This window comes from Protopterus annectens, chromosome 4.part0 (assembly GCF_019279795.1).
Source record: "Protopterus annectens isolate FY-2018-M chromosome 4.part0, PAN1.0, whole genome shotgun sequence".
NCBI lineage: Eukaryota > Metazoa > Chordata > Ceratodontiformes > Protopteridae > Protopterus > Protopterus annectens.
The window spans coordinates 1368768817-1368789426 of record NC_056733.1 but is presented as its reverse complement, the minus strand read 5'-3'; the positions used below and the strand labels follow the sequence as shown (position 1 = coordinate 1368789426).

The 20610-nt window shown below is 38.4% G+C and overlaps 1 protein-coding gene across 1 annotated transcript in view; it reads left to right on the top strand.

The window, feature by feature from the left end:
- Positions 1 to 20341, top strand: part of TGFBI (transforming growth factor beta induced) — a 270562-nt gene extending 250221 nt beyond the window's left edge. The window contains exons 15-17 of the mRNA XM_044069218.1: positions 3212 to 3276; positions 5420 to 5441; positions 19766 to 20341. Coding sequence (XP_043925153.1) covers positions 3212 to 3276; positions 5420 to 5441; positions 19766 to 19800 — 122 coding nt within the window. The 3' untranslated portion in view covers positions 19801 to 20341. The remainder of the gene's footprint in view (positions 1 to 3211; positions 3277 to 5419; positions 5442 to 19765) is intronic.
- Positions 20342 to 20610: the final 269 nt, after the last annotated feature.

Sequence of the window (20610 nt, the reverse complement as noted above, 5' to 3'; positions counted from 1 at the left end):
CTTGGTTTACTGATTTTACACTTGTGAGTATTTTACCAGAGCCTCCATTTTGATGACTATGCTTCTTTCTCATTTTGAAGTATAGAAGACCAGTATAGTATAGGTCAGGGTTAGCTGTAAAAATTCTAGTATCCAAACTCTGTTCCTTCTATATATATCAGCCTATAAAGTTTGTATAAAACTAAAATAAACAATAGATCTAGCTACTTCTGGCAGATCTGTATCAAAGTGTATACTAACCACACATGGCTCCTGAAATTTACAGTCAGGAAAGACTACTATCTCATTCATTAGAGTTTTGCATAAGTATACCTTACCTCTGTAATGAGTCTTCTATGAATAATTGCATTTCATTTAATAGGCAAGTGATCATTTGAACCTAAACTATCTAAGGCCTTGCAAGGTCAGGAGTGGCACTCCCAAGATAACAAAACACATAAGCTTTTGTGTGTGTATGGGGGGGGGGGTAACCATCTATTTATATATATAGATACAGAGAGAGTGAGAGAGAGACATGTATGTATATATGCATATACCATATCTGTTATTGCACAAACTCAGATAGGAGAGAGAGAAAGTGAGGAAAATTCAACCCTCATCTTCTCACTCCTCTCCAAGGCTAACCAGTTTGATAAGATACTTGAAATTATTCTGCAACAACATTTTGAGCATGTATCACATTGGCAGTCACAAAGAGTAGAGCTCATCTTTACAATACAATTTACTCAGTACCTCCACACATGTGTGACAAACATACAGACAAAAAGAGTCACACCTACAAACACAGATACGTTCCATACACATTTTATCATCCTGGAAATATTTGTTTCTATGTTTTTTTGTTTTTTTTTTTTTGTGATTTTTCTAGACGTGGTTAAGAAATCATTGCCATCTCCTGATGTCATAATGAAAGCAATAATCTAATCAACCACATTTTGTATGAAAAAAACATGCTGCATTGTGAAATGGCTTTAATTCGCAGAAGTGATTCGCCAAGAAAATTGTGTAGTTGCACTATTTTTATATTGTCAACTGTTTTGGTACGACTTGTCTCTCACATCTCTTACAAGGATGGTACACTGTTTTGGTTTTCTTTCTCAAGCTTTTCACAATGGGTCACTTTGTACTTTCTGAAACTAATCACATCAGCAATAAATAAATATATTGACAGATAAAAAGAGATATATAGATTAATAAATAACTAAATAAATGAAATACATACACAGTTTTAAATTGTACATAGTTTACTATTATAGCCCCCTTCCAGCTCATTTATTTTTGTAGCTCATCTTGATCCACGTTATCTCAAATGCTGGAACTGTTTCACAAATCAGCTTTTTCAAATCAGTAAACCAGTGATGATTTGTAGATTATTACCCTATTTCTCATTTTTTTTCTTGTTTCAAACAAATTTGCTGTTCCATGTAATCTGATGATGTCTTGCTGAGTGCACATGATATGTTGAGTCATGTAACGGTGTCCTACCTTCATTATCAGGACTATAAGAGCAGTATTAGCTGCCAAAGTTCACCATGCTTTATGCAGAGATGTTACACTGCATGCCCTATTATTATCATATTGTTTCTCAATTTTATATATGATTTTATAGTACACTGGTCTCTCCACGTTATTGCATTATTATTCAGAAATAATATCATGTATCTGGTAGTGTTTCACATTGTGTCTCTTTGTCACCAAACCTGCTTACAAATAATCAAAGGAATATAAACATATGAGTGTGATGATAGGTGAAGGCTTGTGAAGATAGGTGAAGGCTGGCAGCCTAGCCAGATAGAATTAAAATTCTGTCATTTGTAAATATTAATGTAAGCCACAAGCTTGTCTTAAATGGTAAAAATAGTGTTACATGTGGAACTGGAAAAAATGTAACAACAGTTCACTCTACTGACCAAGTAAAAGCATGTTGTGACCCTTTGATGTAAACACAGCTCCAGCCAGTCTAGATGAAGGAATTCTTGCTATTGTTTTAAGGCCAGAGTTAATGGCCAGAATTTGCATGCATAAATGTCCTTTATTGCTCTGGTTTCTGCCCAGAGGTAAAGAATGTAAATGTAGTTTCTGTTAGCCTGGGAACCCAGGGAGGTGTGAAGAATGATGTAATGTGAACCAGGAATGTGATTTTAAAAACAGAGACAATCAGAGAACATTAAGCATTTTTGTCTTGACCATCCAAGTCATCAGCACTCTACCTTTACTCTGTATGTAAGTTTATCTTAGACTTGTGTTTTGTCTTAGAAATAGCTAGAAACTAGAAAGATTAGACTAAGTGTTTTTGTGTGATGTCAGGACTGTACTACTGAATTATTTTAAGTATTTCTCTGTGATCTCTGAATTCTTGACTAGCACTGTGTAGTAAAAAGTATTGTCTTGTGTTTTTATTATTTATTATTAAATATTTTAAACCTTTCAACTGTGGATGTTTTATGTAGAGATAATTTAAGCTCTAGAGTACATTGCATGTACAGGATCACTATATACATTGCATGTATATAGTGATCCTGTACCAAGTCACTCTAATAAGCCTTAACTGTTTAGTCACACTTACTGGTTGAATAATAATATTGTGCAGTAATAACTGGACACCCTTTTAAGGGCCTTTGAGTAGCTGATAAATATTAGTGGGTGGTGGCAGCTGATACTACTGTATAGTTTGGGAAAAAAGGGCACAGCTGGAGAACCTGTGTCAGCCTTCCCCAGGAGTGTTTGTGTGGTTGTATAAACTCTTCTCAAAGTTTGTGTGTGTGTGTGTGTGTGTGTGTGTGTGTGTGTGTGTGTGTGTGTGTGTGTGTGTGTGTGTGTGTGTGTCAGCTACCTGGGCAGGGACACAAAGCACTGGTTGGACAGAGAGGGTGTTGGAAGTTTTAGCTTGCCCAGCTAGGCTGAGATCTGGACCCTATAGCTGTGCCAGTGGGGAGTCTTATTGGGGACCTGGAAAGCAAGGGAGTGATCAGCCCCAGACTGACTGTGATCTCTGTGTGCTCTTAAGGGAAATTGCACTTTACTGTGTGCATTTGCTATCCTTTCCTCCTATATGAGATGCCCTTCACTGGTGTTAGTGGTGAGGATTGAGGCTCCTTGATTGCTGGGGCAGGGCACGGGCATCACAATGGTTAATAACAGCAAATGTTAATAAATGAAAAAAGAGAGGTACAGTGCTCTCTTCTCAAATTGTGATTTTATTTTTGTTTAGCTTCACGGCCTACAGGCATAGAAGATTTGGGAACAGTTATTCATCAGGAAGCTGCAGCATTTAAGGTACAATTGTTATTTTCAACACCTGCTGAACTGTATGACTAATAAATAAAAAAGATGTGTTTAAATTTATGCAGTGAAAGTGTTAATTTATGGAGGGTAGCAGGCTGACAGTTTGAGTTATTGTTCAATATATTTCTGGAAGATTATCGAGTACGTTTTTGTCTATGAAACTGAGAAGTACAAATGAACCCATTAAAAAGATTAATTTGGAAAAAAAGGAAAGGAAAATCAAACTCCAAAATCTATATTTGTTTCTCTACACTCCACCTGTGGAATGGTGGTTGATGACTGATAGGACTAAAAGTTATATAAAAATAGTCTTGCATATTTGTTTATTATGTAGACAATTTAAATCTTAATCTATTTTGCGATTGTCAAATTCATAGTTAACTCTAAGAATTTATGTGCTAAACTTTCTTATATGTGCATACTGAATTTATGTAGTTATTTATTTTACTTTGTAGCTGATGTGCGTGGATCAAGCCAGAGACTCACCCTGTAAACGTTTCCTTTCCTTATTTTCTGTGTAGGGGTAGGGATGTTAACTGCTTTTGTGCTATCGACTATCATTTATCTTAATGTGGAAACATAAACAATGTTACTTATAGTCCTTTTTACAATTTAGCATGTGTATTTATTACTTTAAATATAAAACAGTTGCATATAGCATTTGCGCACTAGTATGATATTTTAATACAATATGCTTGTTAAATTAAAATAAGAGAAGGCCTGTGTTCAGTTCGTCCCTCTTCTCATGTATTAGGTGAAAAAAGATATCATTAATATGTTCAAAACATCCTTTTCATGTAAACAAATTATCAATAGTATGCATGGAAAATCATTTATATCAGCAGCAACAGACATTATTTTCAAAGGGAAAATCTTTATTTTTCGTAGTACATTTGTTACAAGCATGAGTGCAAACATTTTTCATCACTTCCTTAATAGATTTATAGTCTTCATGCAAGTGCCTTTAGTTCCATGAGGATATTTTTATTTGCCTTGCTGAGACTGCAAATCCTGGGTTATTCAGTCCACCAATACTTTTTTAGTGTTTCTAAATTGTTCAACAAGGGGTTCCTGCAATTTACCCATCAAAAAATAGTTGCTTTGCACCCATGAATCTGTCGTTCTTAGTATCTATAGTTCTCAGGAGATTTACCTACTAATTGGATGTTATACTTAAATGTTCCTGCAGTCCTATCAGAGTGTCAAGCAGCTGATATACTCTCACTCTCTTGAGCACGTCACCATATTGGTGGCATGATTCTTTTCTAATGATGGGTGTCATAGCACATCTCTTGAACAGCTGAATGTTTAACTTGAATGAAATCTGTCTAACTGTAGTGCACTTCAAAGCTGGAAAATAAATAGACACCAAAACAGAGAGATGGAGCCTTGACTCTGTCCCAGATGACCTCCTACCTGGCTTTGATTAGTATCCCATGCAACAGAGAAAATGAGTGGGAGGGGGAGATATGAACAGCTATACCTGCTCACTTGACTCTGAAGGGAAATATGAGGATTACATGTCCAGTGCATTCAGAAGGAGGTTGGATTAATTTTCCAAATCTAGGCACTTGTGTTTGATGCTTGCTTTTATAGGCAACTGTGCTTGAGGTGTGGAGACCACTCCCCACTAACAAGATTTTTCTAGAATGAGTTAAGATTGGTTTGGGAATATAAATATTTCTCTGGCAGCCTGAATTGATTGACCCACTCCACCCATTTTTCTCCCCATTGTAGTGATGATCTGTACCCCCTGCCAGCACACAGACTACCTCCTTGGTGATAAACCTCTAATTAAAGGTTCATACTGGGAAATATCCACTAATGCATAACAAGCTGAAGACAGTCTAATAGTAGTAACATACTGTTGGGTGTGAGTTGTGCAATTGCTCTGATAGAAAAATAAGGAAAAGAGTCATGCACTTTAAAAGTGTATGACATTAAAATTTCAACAAATATTTAATTAAAAGCTGAGGAAGCTGGAAATACATCATCTATGTGCTATGATGATGTAATACAGAAATGAATTCCTTGCTTTAATGAATATATATTTTAAAATTGATATTAGATTAATGAGAAATAAAATAATTGTACTGGCTTAATGTTAATGGTGGTCTTTCTTTTTGTGTTGTAGCCTCTTCTACAATTAAAAAAAGGTAAGCTTTTATTCTTGAAAAATTGTGTTGATCTGTTTAATGAAATGCATGTTGATTTATGTAATATTTGCTGGTTATGGTTAACACTCACATATGGTAAACTTTAAAAGGTAAAGCACTTTAAAGGAATTTATACAATAAAGGATGATTACTATTCAAAAACGAGCACACCGATTGGTCAGCTCAACCAGTCAGTCTATATTAAATTGAGCATATACCAAAAGAAAAAAGTCTGTCCAGTGAAGTAACATTGAGTATTCGGAATTTCTATTGGCATATGCTTAATAGTAGCTGGGAACAGAGCAAAATACAAGAAAAACCAGGTGTGTTCTGCAAAACTAAAGAAACAGAAATATACCCGAGTTTCCTTATTTTTGTGCTGTCCCTTTTAACAATTTTGAGGTTTTTTTTTTAAACAAATCCTTTCCCCATCACTTCTCCTTTATTTCACTGATGCACTTTCCAAGCTTGGGAACGCAACTCCCATACTCATGTGCAGTAGATCAGCAAACAGAACATAGCATGGAGAAAGAGTAAAGTGCCGTTATAACATTATTTAATAAAGGTAAGAAATTTCTTTCTTAAATAATGCCACTGCATAACAGCAATAACTTACTCCTGTATCTGGATATCACAGGATTTTCACATGGTTCATTTCATTTTATTTAATCACACATGATTCACCCTCATAATAAACCACACCAACGGTGGATAACTCCTGTGAGACCCACACTTAGTCATGGGTTATTGCTTCATAGCTTGAGTCATTCAGGTATCTGAATTTAATTCAGTTCAGTTCACTGTAATTGTCATATGTAATAGAGACAGCATCACAAAGTACAATGAAATTCTTATTTTACAAATTCTCCAGCAACATATAAAGACACGATAATTATCAAGAAGAAGTAATCTGTGATAACAAATAGACAATAATATAAGTACTAATATTGATACATATATATAACTGTGGAAAAGAGCACATTTGTGCAAGAAAAGCTCATTTCTCTCTAAATGTAAACCAACCTACAGTACTGTTGGGACAGGTAGGATATGAGTTTTATTTAATAGTCTAATAGCCTGAGGTATAAAACTGTCTTTCAGCCTGGGTTTTCTGGCCGCCATTCTCTTATAACTCTTCCCTGATGGTAGCAGCATAAACAGTTTGTGTTGTGGGTGGGTAGTGTCCATGATAATGTTTTGAGCCCTCCTAAAAAAATCTTACTTCTGTAGATGTCATCCAAAGCAGGGAGCATTACTCCAATGATATTTTGTGCAGTTTTTATTACTCTCTGCAGAGTCTTGCAATCCTGTATTGTACAATTCCTGAACGATACTGAAAAAGAGTGGGAGAGAATGCTCTTAACTGTACATCTGTTGTAGAAGTTGCTGAGGGCAGTATTGGACATGCCAAACTTCCTCAACCTTCTCAGAAAATACAGTTACTGATGGATTTTCCCTATAGGTCTGTGATGTTATGAATCCAGGTAAGGTCCTCAGAGATGTTAATACTGAAGAATTTGAATGTAGCCACTCTTTCCACTTCAGACTCACCTATATATACTGGTAAGTGCTGCCAAATATTCCTTTATGTATCAATGATCCTCTCTTTCATTTTGCTGGTATTAACAGGGAAATTGCTGTTCCAACACTACTTCACAAGGTTCTCCACTTCCCTCCTATATGCTGACTCATCACCCCTGGATATCAGACCAATGACTGTTATATCATCCATAAATTTGAAAACACAGGTATCATGTTGAGAAGCAACACAATCTTAAGTGAAGAGGGTGTACAGCATTGGATTCAGCACATAGCCTTGTGGAATTCCTGTATTTATTATTATTGTTTTAGAGATGTTATTCCCATCCTGACTGACTGCGGTGTGCCTGTTAAAAAATTCAAGATCCCATTGCAGAGAATTGGTGACACACCCAGGATGGACAGCTTATTGAGCTTCATTGGTGTCACTATATTGAAGGCTAAACTATAATCAATAATCAGCAATTAAGCATAACAGTCCTTATTCTCCAAATGAGTAAGAACTGTATGCAGTGTTGTACTGAATGCATCCTCTGTCAACCTATTCGGTCTGTATGCAAACTGTAGGAGATCCATTGTATCAGGTATAACTGACTGAATATGACTCATAATGATTCTCTCAAGGCATCCCTTCACTATGGGAGTCAATGCAATCAGCTGGTAGTCATTCAGGCAGTTGGCTTTGCCATTTTTAGGCAGTAGAGTAATAGTGGCTGTCTTACGACAAGTGGCAATTGTAGCTCATGCAAAGAAGAGATTGAATATACAGCCAGAACATCAGCAAGCATTGAAGCACAGGTTTTAAGTGTCCTTCCAGCAATATTATCTGAACCGGCTGCCTCCCTGGAATTTATCCTTCTAAAAGAACACTTGCTGGTGAAATTGTGAAAGGTGGTTTTGCCTCCTATCTGCCCTTCTCTCTTATGGTGATACCCTTTGACTCAGTCTTTTGCACCTCAAACCGGGCATAAAATTCATTGAAATAATCCAGTGGAAACTGGCTGTCAGTAATCATTCCTCTACCATTGTCTATGTAGTCTATGATGTTTTCCTGGCTTTGCCACATATGCCTTGTGTCAGCAGTCGAACAATAGCCCTCCAGCCTACATAATTCTCCTTTGCTGCTCTAATAGCTCTGTGGAAATCATATCTGGATTTTTTATACTCAGTGATATTGCCTGATGCATATGCCTTGGAGTGGGCATGAAGCTGAGAGCCAACCTCTGAGTTAATCCAGGGTTTATTATTTGGATATATCCAGATGGTCTTTGTGGGGCACAATGAGATCAGGGCATGTGCTTATGTAGCTGGAAACTACTGAACTGTATTACCTCAGATTAACAATACCATCCTCATTCACAGTAGTTGTCTTAAAAACATCCCACTGAGTACACTAAAAACAATCCTGAAACTTCTGTTCAGATTCTTCTGTCCACAATTTAACAGTTTTTCTTAAAATGGGAGCTTGTTTGTGGAGCTGTCTATATGCTGGGTAGAGAAATACAGAAGTATGATCAGATTAACCAAAATGACAGTGAGATACAGCCTTGTATGCCCCCTTTACAATACTGTACACATGATCCAGTATATTTTTCTCCTGTGAAGGGAAGGAAGCATATCACTGGTATGCTGGCATCACAGACCATAAGTTGCAATGATTAAAGTCACCAGCCACTATAAAGACGGCATCAGGATGCTCATTTCCTTGTGCATTTATAACCTCATACAATGTCGCCAGTGCTGCCAAGCAATTGGCTTGTGGAGGCATATAAACAGCAAAAATAAACACAACTGCAAACTCTTTTGGTAGATAGAAGGGTCTGCCTTTCAACACTAGGAGCTGTACATCACTCAAGCAGTGTTTGCCGACAATCTGTACATCTGAGCACCATCTATTATAGATGCAAATACATCCACCTTTGATTTTACCCAATAAATGAATAACTACCATCAAAATGTATATTTTTGATGTGGCTCATAACTTTTAATTTGGTGCTATCTGCAACCAGACACAAAGAGGATTCATGTGGTATTGGGGGGGGGGATTATAGAGTACACTGTCAAATTGTGTTGTAACAGCAAGCTGTTGTTTCCTCCCTTTTCACTGTAAACTGCAGGAACTCCATTATGTTAAACCAAGGTAGACTCGTGTACATGACAAGAGACATGCCATTTGGAAAGGAGAATGATAATAGTGGTTATACTGCTTTTTGTTTAGTCACTCAAATGAATCTGTCTCTTAATGGCCTCAAGGACTTTACATCACTAAGCCTGACTGCTAATGCTGTCTCTTTAGCTTATACTAAATTTACATGCATTACTTCAGTAATGTTATTTGTCCGTTTTAGACTCTTCCACCCACTTCTTTTTTGCCTTGAACTTTCCTGCCAACTGTAGCAATTGCCTCATGTACACAGACAACCCTCTACTAATAAAACAGTCTAGTAGAGAGTGCAAGAGGAGTATTTATACCAAGAATCTAGAATCCATGCTCTCTCTGTCTCACTCAAAACAGTAACACAGAGAAGATTGTCGACTCACCCACCACTACATAATCACATTGTACCAATACTCATACACATACCACTGCTAATTAGCATCAAGGACGTAAATCCACATATGCATTGGTTCTCTCAAAAAACTTAGTGGAACACCAGAGGACTCCAAAACACAAGTCTGCTACAGATAACACAGTTTCCACAGCACCCATGACATGTAGCAACACCAGTGTCTCACCCACCAAGCCCATAAGGCATAACACCCATAAACCAAGTTTTCTTGTCATTGGAGACTCAATAGTGAGACACACAGATGTCCCACTCACCAGGCTGAACAACAAGAAAGTCACAGTCAGCTGCCTGTCCAGTGCCAGGATTCACCAAATCACGCATGCACTCATGTCTATCAGCAACAAGTATTGTTATGACTCTGTCATACTCCACATTGGTGTGAATGACCTGAGCCATACCTCACTGGACTATATGAAGAGAGACATGATTGAGCTCTCTGAGTATGTGTCTCAGTCAGGTATGTCCCTAGCCTTGAGCAGCATACTACCCTCACCTAGAATGATGCCACAGTATAAACAAAAAGTCATTGATTTCAATAATTGGCTTAGTTTCTGGTGTCATTCCAAGGGATCCAGCACCTGTCTGCCTAGGAAGCCATGGTCGACAAATCTCACTGCTTTGCCAGAGACAGTTTCCACCTGGCACCCCTTTGCTTTTGGCTGCTGGCAAAGTCTCTTAACTCCCCCATAGTGCCTTTTTTAGACAAGGTCTCGAAAACAAAATTACCAATGTGAAATTAATCAATCAGACAAAATAAGGGTCATGCTGCTAAATGGTAGGAGCTTAAACCAAAAACTGCACTCCCTGGAAGCACTTCTGTCGCTAGAAGATGTAGATGTCTATGCAGTCACAGAAACCTGGTTTAAGGCCTTAGGGAGTACCCTGGCCCTGCAAGGCTACAATGCTTTTCACATCTTTAGACCACAAAAGGAATGTGCGAAAACCAAAGGAGGTGGTGTTTCAGTCTATATTAGAGATAAATTCACCTCACATCGTTAGACTGGACAACTGCATGGAGTTACTTCAGGTCCATGTTACAGCGTGTAAGACCCCCATTCAAGTTCTAGCCAATTATAGATCACCCTTCATGGGTCACAACATCCACAAGGTCTATTTAACCAAACTGAAGACAATCTAAATTTTACAGAACTCACGGGTTATGGGGATTTCAATTATCCCACCATCAACTGGGAAACCTACTGTAGCCCAAGCTCGCTAGCACAAAAGTTCATTGACTTTGCAAATTCAAATGTCTTGGAGCAAATTGTCCATACTCCGACAAGAGGAACAAACATTCTAGATCTGATCCACATCAACATGGCAAACAGGTGCACTGCTGCAACTGTTGGATCCTCATTAGTTAAAATTGACCACAAATCAGTCACCTTCAAACTGACACTAACACCAGAACTTACAAAGGGTGAAATTAAACTAAGAAACTTCACCAAGGCAAACTATACTGTCCTAGGTGAAGGTATAACTGTATTCCAAGCCCCATCCCAAGCTGAAAATGGTAACTATGCTGAAGCTTACACTAAAGCCCTGCACAATCAATTGCATAATTGTATACACTCAGCTGTACTAGACAGAATCAAAGCCAGAGCCCCCGGTAAAATCAAGCTGTCCTAGTGGACTTCCAGCATCCACAAAGTCTACAATAAATGCAAAAAATTGCTGTCCAAGAAAACAAAGACAAGGACACAACAATGGAAAAGCAACCTCCTCAGCCTTAACAGGCAAATAAGACAACTTCCCAAATCATCCAAGAGCTCCTTTGAGAGAAACCTAGCATGTACTCCCAAGGATAATCATAACATAAGGCCTTTTACAGCTATGTACATAACCTAAAGGGTAGGGCCCAAGCAGGTGCAGAACTGGTAGTCAACTGTATCACACACACTGACTCCACAGAGATGGCAAACCTGCTAGTGGATAGGATTGTTGAAAATTTCGCTCCCTTATCCCCTGCTAACTTACAACAAACCCTCCCCCAAAGCCCCCCCCCCCACCTTACATATCTGAAGAGCAGGTCCTCAAAGCTCTGTCCAAGGCAAAGAACATGGCCTCTATGGGACCAGATGACATCCCAGGCTGTCTTCTAAATGGGTTAGAACATGAACTCGCATCACTACTAAGTACCCTTTTCAATCATAGCCTAACCACAGTGTGTGTTTCTGTGGAATGGAGAACAGCTACAGTTATTCCCCTCCACAAACATGGCCTAGCAACAGACCCAGGGAATTACAGACCCATAAGCCAGACCAGCCTCATCTGTAAGGACATGGAAAGTATCATTTTGGGCCTCATAAATAAAGATATAGGTGATGTCCAAACCCTGGACCCTACCCATTTCAAATTCATGAAGGGCAGATCCTGCATGTTAAGCCTGGTGGATTTCATTGAAAGTGTGCCCAAGGTCATTGATGAGGCAAATCTGTGCACACAGTATACCTTAACTTAGCAAAGGCTTTCGACACAATCCCACATTCAGGAATTACTCATAAACTTAGCAAACTGTATGTAAATCCCTTCTTTGTAAGATGGGTTGCCAACTGGCTCACCAACTGGACACACACTATCAAAGTGGGTGACTCCACATCAACCAACAGACCTGTTACCAGCAGGGTGCCACAGGGGAAAGTGCTGGGGCCCCTACTGTTTGGTATATACTTCTCAGAAGTTCAGGTCAAAACTAAAGGGTTGTGGCTGACCAAGTTTGCTGACGACTGCAAACTAGGTGCAATCATTGAATCCCCAAATTATGTCAGTATACTCCAGGATAGTGTCACACAGACCAACAACTGATGTATTTGTCATGGTCTCAAACTGAATGCAAAGAAATGCATCATCATTGCCTTCGTCACAAACAATGTCCCTTCACGCTATCAAATCAATAACAATACCCTAAGTACCCATGAAGCAGTAAGGGACCTGGGATCACAGGTTTACCATAACCTTAACTTCAACCACCACGTATCTACCATTGTAAGGAAAACTATTCATGTAGCTCACTTGATTAGTAAAGGCATTGCCTTGAAAGCAAAAGAAGTTATAACCTCCCTATACTCGGCACTTATCCAGCCTATAATTGAATGTAGCTCCCCATTCGGTATGTACTGTACAAAGCATCTACAGCAATTAGAGAGACTTCAGAGGTCTCCAACAAAGAAGATCAAGGGCCTTACATGGACCGACTAAAATCCCTGTCACTATATTATATACTTCTTAGGGGAGACTTAAGTCTGTCCTACAGAGCAACCCAAAACCCAAACCTAATGAACTTACTGCATAACCATAAATCAAAAAGGTCTAGGGCTACCAATTCCAGGGACTTAAATATTGCCTATGACTTAAATAGGACATGCTGGAGGGACAGATGTATCTCCTAGTGACTGCCACGTCTTTGGAATAGGCTACCAATTCATGTGAAACAGAGCACATCTATGACACTGTTCAAGAGGAACCTGGATGAGTGGATGGTGCACCATAAATTTATACCAGGGATAGTGCCCATGAGCCTTCTGGACATGGGCAGTCATCACTAAATGCGATCTTAAGTATTAACGAGTACCTCTATGGTATTACATTGGGTTAAAACTGTTAGACATAAAATGACCTTGGGATCGATATCCTGGCAATCTCCTTTGATCCTATGATCCTATGAACTGTCCTTTCTCCTGTTTTAGGTTTACTGTGGCACAGTGGGTAACATTATCACCTCACAGCAAGAGGTTCACTGGTTTGATTCTTAGCCGGTGTGGCTTCTGTATAGAATCTGCATGTTCATATGGGATTTCTTTGGGCTCTTCTACATTCTAAAGACATGCAATAGGTGGATTGAACACACTAAATTGGTCATAGGTGAAAGTGTGCATGCATGTGTGTTGTATCTAAGAATTATGGCATCAGGGCTAACCACCCGGAAGTGTGAACTCTGACTTTAGATGACTGTCACTGTTAATGTGACACCAAATCCCATGTGAAAAACCTGAAAAAAAAGGGGCTGTGGATGGATTTTCAGTGAACAAACTGGGATTATACTGATTTGATTTTCCTACAGTCCATATAATTTTCAGATTTTTTCCCCAAAACTAGAGTATAAAAGATTCAGTTGTTGAATGCAAAACGCTTAAATTTCAACTCTCATATCCATATTTTATTACTAGGGAAAACATATCATTTACTACATGGACCTCTGTTGGCAATTCAGCGACTTGGATTTTTTAATATTTTAAATATATTTGTTATAGCTTTCCTCCTAAGAAGCAAGTGTTCAAGTGTTGTTTAATTTCAAGGCTGCAGTCACCATTTGCAAATATTTTGAGCCAATGAAAAAAAAATGGTGTTACTGTTTTCACTTCTTTTCAATCCAGATGCAAAAATGGTAAGGGTAGACAATATAATCTAAATGTTTTTTTTATGTTGAACAGCAAGACAACTTTTGCACTTTCTACTTTCACAACCTGTAAAAGGCCCTTCAACTCCACTTCACTTTCAGCCATCAGAGCAGAATTGTCTACATATGTGCGATTCTTAATATTTTTCCTGTCAATTTTTATTCCATAATCTGATTTATCTAACCAAGCATTTTGTATGACACAGTTGGCATATGAATTAAATATGTAGCATGACAATATGCAGTTGTCACTCATTTCCCCAAAATGAAATCAATCAGTTATTCCATATTCTGTTTCTGTTTCTTCTCCTTATGCATAGAGATTCCACAGAGAGAAACGAAGTGACATGGTATTTTCATTCTCTATAACTTTCCCACATATTTTATGGTTCCCACAATCAGAGGCATTTAAGTAATTGATAAAGTAGAAGTAAATATTTGTTGGAACTGCTCTGTTTTCTCCCATTTCTTTTAGACATTGGCAGTTTGACCTCTGGTGCCACTACCTTTCTTCTTCTTCTTCTTCTTCTTCTTCTTCTTCTTTCGGCTGCTCCCATTAGGGGTCGCCACAGCAGATCAACTGTTTCCATTTCCTCCTGTCCTCTGCATCTTGCTTTGTCACACCAACCACCTGCATGTCCTCTCTCACCACATCCATAAACCTTATCTTAGGCCTTCCTATTTTCCTGTTACCTGGCAGCTTCATCCTTAGCATCTTTTTCCCAATATACTCTGCATCCCTCCTCAGCACATGTCCAAACCAATGTAATCTTACCTCTCTGGCTTTGTCTCCAAACCTTCCAACCTGGGCTGACCCTCTAAAATACTTATTCCTAATCCTGTCCATCCTCGTCACACCCAATGCAAATCTTAACATCTTCAACTCTGCCATGTCAAGCTCTGACTCCTGCCTTTTTGTCAATGCCACTGACTCCAACCCATATAACATAGCTGGTCTCACTACCCTCTTGTAGACCTTCCCTTTCACTCTTACTGGTACTCGTCTGTCACATATCACTCCTGACACTCTTCTCCACCCACTCCATCCTGCCTGCACTCTCTTCTTCACCTCTCTTCTACACTCACTATTACTCTGAACTGTTGATCCCAAGTACTTAAACTCATTCACCTTTGCCACCTCTACTCCCTGCATCCTCACCATTCCTCTATTCTCCCTCTCATTCACACACATATATTCTGTCTTAGTCCTGCTGACCTTTATTCCTCTTCTCTCTAGAGCATATGTGCACCTCTCCAGGGTCTCCTCCACCTGTTCTCTACTCTCACTACAGATCACAATGTCATCTGAAAACATCATAGTCCACGGGGACTCCTGTCTGATCTCATCTGTCAACCTGCCCATCACCACTGCAAATAAGAAAGGGCTCAGAGCTAATCCTTGATGTAATCCCACCTCCACCTTAAACGCATCCGTCACTCCCACCGCAGACCTCACCACTGTCACACTACCCTTGTACATATCTTGTACCACTCTTACACACTTCTCTGACACTCATGACTTCCTCATACAATACCACAACTCCTCTCTAGGCACCCTGTCATATGCTTTCTCTAAATCCACAAAGACACAATGCAACTCCTTCTGACCTTCTCTGTACTTCTCCATCAACACTCTCAGAGCAAACATTGCATCTGTAGTGCTGTTTCCTGACATGAAACCATACTGCTGATCACTAATCATCACCTCCCTTCTTAACCTAGCTTCCACTACTCTTTCCTATAACTTCATGCTGTGACTGATCATTTTAATCCCTCTGTAGTTACTACAGCTCTGCATATCACCCTTATTCTTAAAAATTGGTACCAAAACACTTTTTCTCCATTCCTCAGGCATCCTCTCACTTTCCAAGATTTCATTAAACAATCTAGTTAAAAACTCCACTGCCATTTCACCTAAACACCTCCATGCTTCCACAGGTATGTCATCTGGACCAACAGCCTTTCCGTTCTTCATCCTCTTCATAGCTATCCTTACTTCCTCCTTGCTAATCCACTGCACTTCATGATTCACTATCTGCACATCATCCAACCTTCTCTCCCTCTCATTCTCTTCATTCATCAACCCCTCAAAGTACTCTTTCCATCAGCTCAACACACTCTCCTCGCTTGTGGGTACATTTCCCTCATTATCCTTTATCAGCCTTACCTGCTGCACATCTTTACTAGCTCGGTAACTCTGTCTAGCTAATCGGTACAGGTCCTTTTCTCCCTCCTTAGTGTCCATCCTTTTATACAACTCTTCATACGCCTTATCCTTAGCCTTCGCCACCTCTCTCTTTGCCATACACTTCATCTCCTTATACTCTTGTCTACCTTCTTCATCTCTTTGACAATCCCACTTCTTCTTCTCCAACCTCTTTCTCTGTATACTCTCATATACTTCTTCATTCCACCACCTTGTCCTCTTTCCTCTTTCCAGATGTCACACCAAGCACCCTTCTAGCCATCTCTCTTACTAGCTCTGCTGTAGTTACCCAGCTATTCGTTAACTTTTCACTGCCACCCAGTGCCTGTCTTAACTCTTCCCTGAACATCACCACACAATTACCCTTTTTCAATTTCCACCATTTGATCCTTGGTGCTGCCCTCACACTCATCCTCCTCTTCTGGATCACCAATGCCATCCTACAAACCGCCATCCTATGCTGCCTAACTACACTTTCCCCTGCCACCACTTTACAGTCTCCAATCTCCTTCAGATTGGCCCTTCTACATAAGATATAATCCACCTGTGTGCATCTTCCTCCACTCTTGTATGTCACCCTATGCTCCTCCCTCTTCTTAAAATACATATTCATCACAGCCATGTCCATCCTTTTCGCAAAATCCACTACCATCTGACCTTCTGCAATCCTTTGCTTAACACCATACATACCCATCACTTCCTCGTCCCCTCTGTTCCCTTCACCAACATGTCCATTTAAATCTGCTCCAATCACCAGTCTCTCACCCTTGGGTGCAGTCATCACCACTTCATCCAACTCACTCCAAAATTTTTCTTTCTCATCCATCGCACACCCAACTTGTGGAGCATATGCACTAACAACATTCATCATTACACCATTAATTTCCAGCTTCCTAAACATCACTCTATCCGACACTCTTTTCACCTCCAAAACACTCTTAGCATACTCTTCCTTCAGGATAATGCCTATGCCATTTCTCCTCCCATCCACACCATGATAAAACAATTTTAAACTGCCTCTGATGCACCTAGCCTTGCTGCCCTTCCATCTGGTCTCTTGCACACACAATATACCAACCGTCCTTCGGTTCATCATATCAGCTAGCTCCCTCCCTATACCAGTCATACTGCCAACATTCAAAGTTCTGACCCTCACTATCACAGTCCTAGCCCTTACTTGCCTTCGGGCATGCCTTCTGCCTCTTCTTCTCCTTCGGCCAACAGTAGCCCAATTTCCGCCAGCACCCTGTTGGCCAACAGTACTGGTGGCGGTCGTTGTTATCCCGGGCCTCGACCAATCCGGTATGAATTTCTGTACAGTTTTCTGCATGTGTGATGTGGCAAAATTTTATGCCGGATGCCCTTCCTGTCGCAACCCTCCCCATTTATCCGGGCTTGGGACTGGCACAAAGAAATGCACTGGCTTGTGCATCCCCAGTGGCTGGGTTGGTGCCACTACCTTTCTACATCTAGGATTTTTTCATCCATGCATTGCTTTATCTTAACTTGCAGTATTTTAAGCACCACACTGTTAGCCTGGGAAGCAGTTTCAGTTGTTTGACAATCTGGTAACTCATTGACATTGTACTTTTTGGGGGATAGAATATAAATTGGCATTTCAAATCCAATGGCTATTGTTGTGTTTTTCTAATTTGACGGCAAAATGAAAACATCACTTTGCAAGATTTTAAACAAGTCAGCTGGAATTGTAGTACCCTCTCTCTCTCTCTCTATATATATATATATATATATATCATACCTCTCAACTTCTTAGTTCAAGAAATCTAGACAAAGCCTGACATAATGGGGGACAAAGGCCCTAAATAGGGACAGATTTTATATATTGCTCTAATAAACTCAGAAAGTCATTAGAATAAGAGGATTTGCATTAACATTAATTTTCTGAAGAATTTTCAGTCTGAAACTCAAATTTATGTCATTATTTAGTGACTTCAATCCTCAGATCATCTCAGTAATTTACCAGAATACCATAAATTTTATGAGGAAAAGACCAAAAACTTGTAGCAAAAATCTGGACATTCTGCAAAAATCTACACAGTTTATTTACACATATATTTATCTATATATATTTATATATATATATCTATATATATATATATATATATATATATATATATATATATATATATATATATATATATATACGTGTGTGTACATACGTACACACACACACACACACACACACAGACACATAGGTTCATTCTTCTTTAACTATTAATATATTCTTGGCATCTCTTGCATTAAACCTTCTGCTTCATTTCATACTGCTGATTTAGATATGCCTCCTTATCTATTTGTGATATTCTCTGGAAGTCTACATTTAATGTAAAATAGTCTTTCCTATCTCTGTTGTTTTTAGCTCTCCTTTTCTTGTTCACTTTGAAGGCCTCCAAAGATAGCATGTTTTCCTCTTAATCTTCTGTATCTTTGTAACATTTCTTGTTGCCTGTTTCTGGACATTTTAAAATTCCATCCATACTTTTTCATGTGCTTTATTCATCAAATATAATCCCCTATATATGATTTTCACCTCCATTACAATATGAATAGACTCCTCATCCACATAAAACAAAGTTCATCCCTGTCCATTTTGAAATGCAACTTAGAACTATGGATAAGAAACAGAAAATGTGTCCCAGGACTGCCCCCTTTACTACTAATGGAAAAAGGTAGCTCATTAATATTTCATCCCATGCATGGGTCCCCTCAAATTATCTATGTTATGATCTCAGTTATTCTCATTAGGGGAAATATATAATTATTAACCATAAGATGGGTAAGGCCAATGTATAACCTAATGGAACAGGTTATTTTGAGCACAAAAAGAGAAACTGGCTAGGCTTAAAATGGTCCTTATGATCCTTCTCCAGAAAGAATATGGTCCATTCATGCATCATTTCTGTTGGAAAAAGAAAGTCATTCACATATTATTTCCAATATAAAGCCACGCCTTTTGCAAGCTATTGCAACTTTTTGCATTTTCTTTTGTGTCTCTAGTATAATTTTCTTTATTGAACAAGAATACAATATTTGAGAATTCAGGATGTTGATATTTTTGTGAAATTTAGAAACTGTGTTATTCTGTTCCTAAACATGATGGATTAGTTATCCTTTAGTGAGGATTCTTATTTTGTTGTGCGTCTGATATAACAATTACCCTCAGTAGGAGCTGGTACCAAAATGATGTATTAGTTTCTGTCAATAATGTATTATCTGAAGTCAGACACACCTTTGAGTTTCAGTATTTGCTATTGATATCCTCTCTAGTCATGTTGTATGAAAGTTGCATGAAAGCTAAAGTTTAAAGAGCTTTTAAGAAACAAAATCATAATAGTTGAAAAGAAACACAGTGAAGACACCTTCTTTAAGACCCAAAGCAATAATCTTTTATTGAAATTTTGTTGAAAGTGCTTTTAGACAAATACCCTTACAATTTAATTGCAAGCAATGCATTGGTTTAACTCCTCAAAGGTGGCTTGGTGTGTCCTTTTCAAATGTTGATATATTCAGTGTATCTTAACTCTCTGTACCTAGTTATATTGGGAAAAACTGGATGTAGGTAAATGATAATTGTACTTACTCTTTAATGTAGCTGGACGAAGAGCAAGAAGATCCCTCTCTCGGTGAACAGAATGAGCCAAGCAATGAGTCTGTGAAGATGTGGGAATTTTAAAGGAATTCTTTCCTTGTACTCATGAACTCCAATGACATTGTGCAAAATTCTCTTTTTCATATTCTTTAAATTCACTAAAAACAAATTCAGAATGAAATGACCCTTCCATTTTAATTATTTTGTGTGGCCTTTCTAAGTACTAACACATGGCAGTATTTGATATGTTTCTTTTGTCAAGACTGAAAAACTAATAGCTTAAATCTGACTGAAATAAATATTGAAAGCTTTTTTGTTTGTTATGAAAAATCAGACCCTGTTTTACTTTACTTCATAAACCACTATTTTCAGATATAAACATTAAATGGTTTGTGTATATTCCATAGGACCATGAAAATGTTATAAGCTCTGTCCGATTCTTGTTGATTTTATTTCTTTTGTACATGTTTTTATGTAATTGTTATGCTTTTCAAATGAATTGGAAAAAGTATTATGTGAGTCATTAAAATGGTTTAATTTAGAGGGAAAACTACTTAAATAAAGGTATCTTTAGTAATATATGTGTTGCAGAATATTTCAATAACTAGTTAAGCATTATAACTCTAAATGTCAACAAACAATGGCCATGTGCTAGCTGGCACATATAGCTAGCAAGTGATGGTATAATGGTTAAGTAGGTTACATCACAGAGAAAAGATACCAGGTTTTATTTTCATGAAAGTAAACTGAGTAGACTTAAAACAATTCACAAGAGCAGTTAGCCTAGCACCTTCTCATTAGAGAGGGTGAGAAGATTTGCAATTCATTAAACATATTCAGGCTAATTA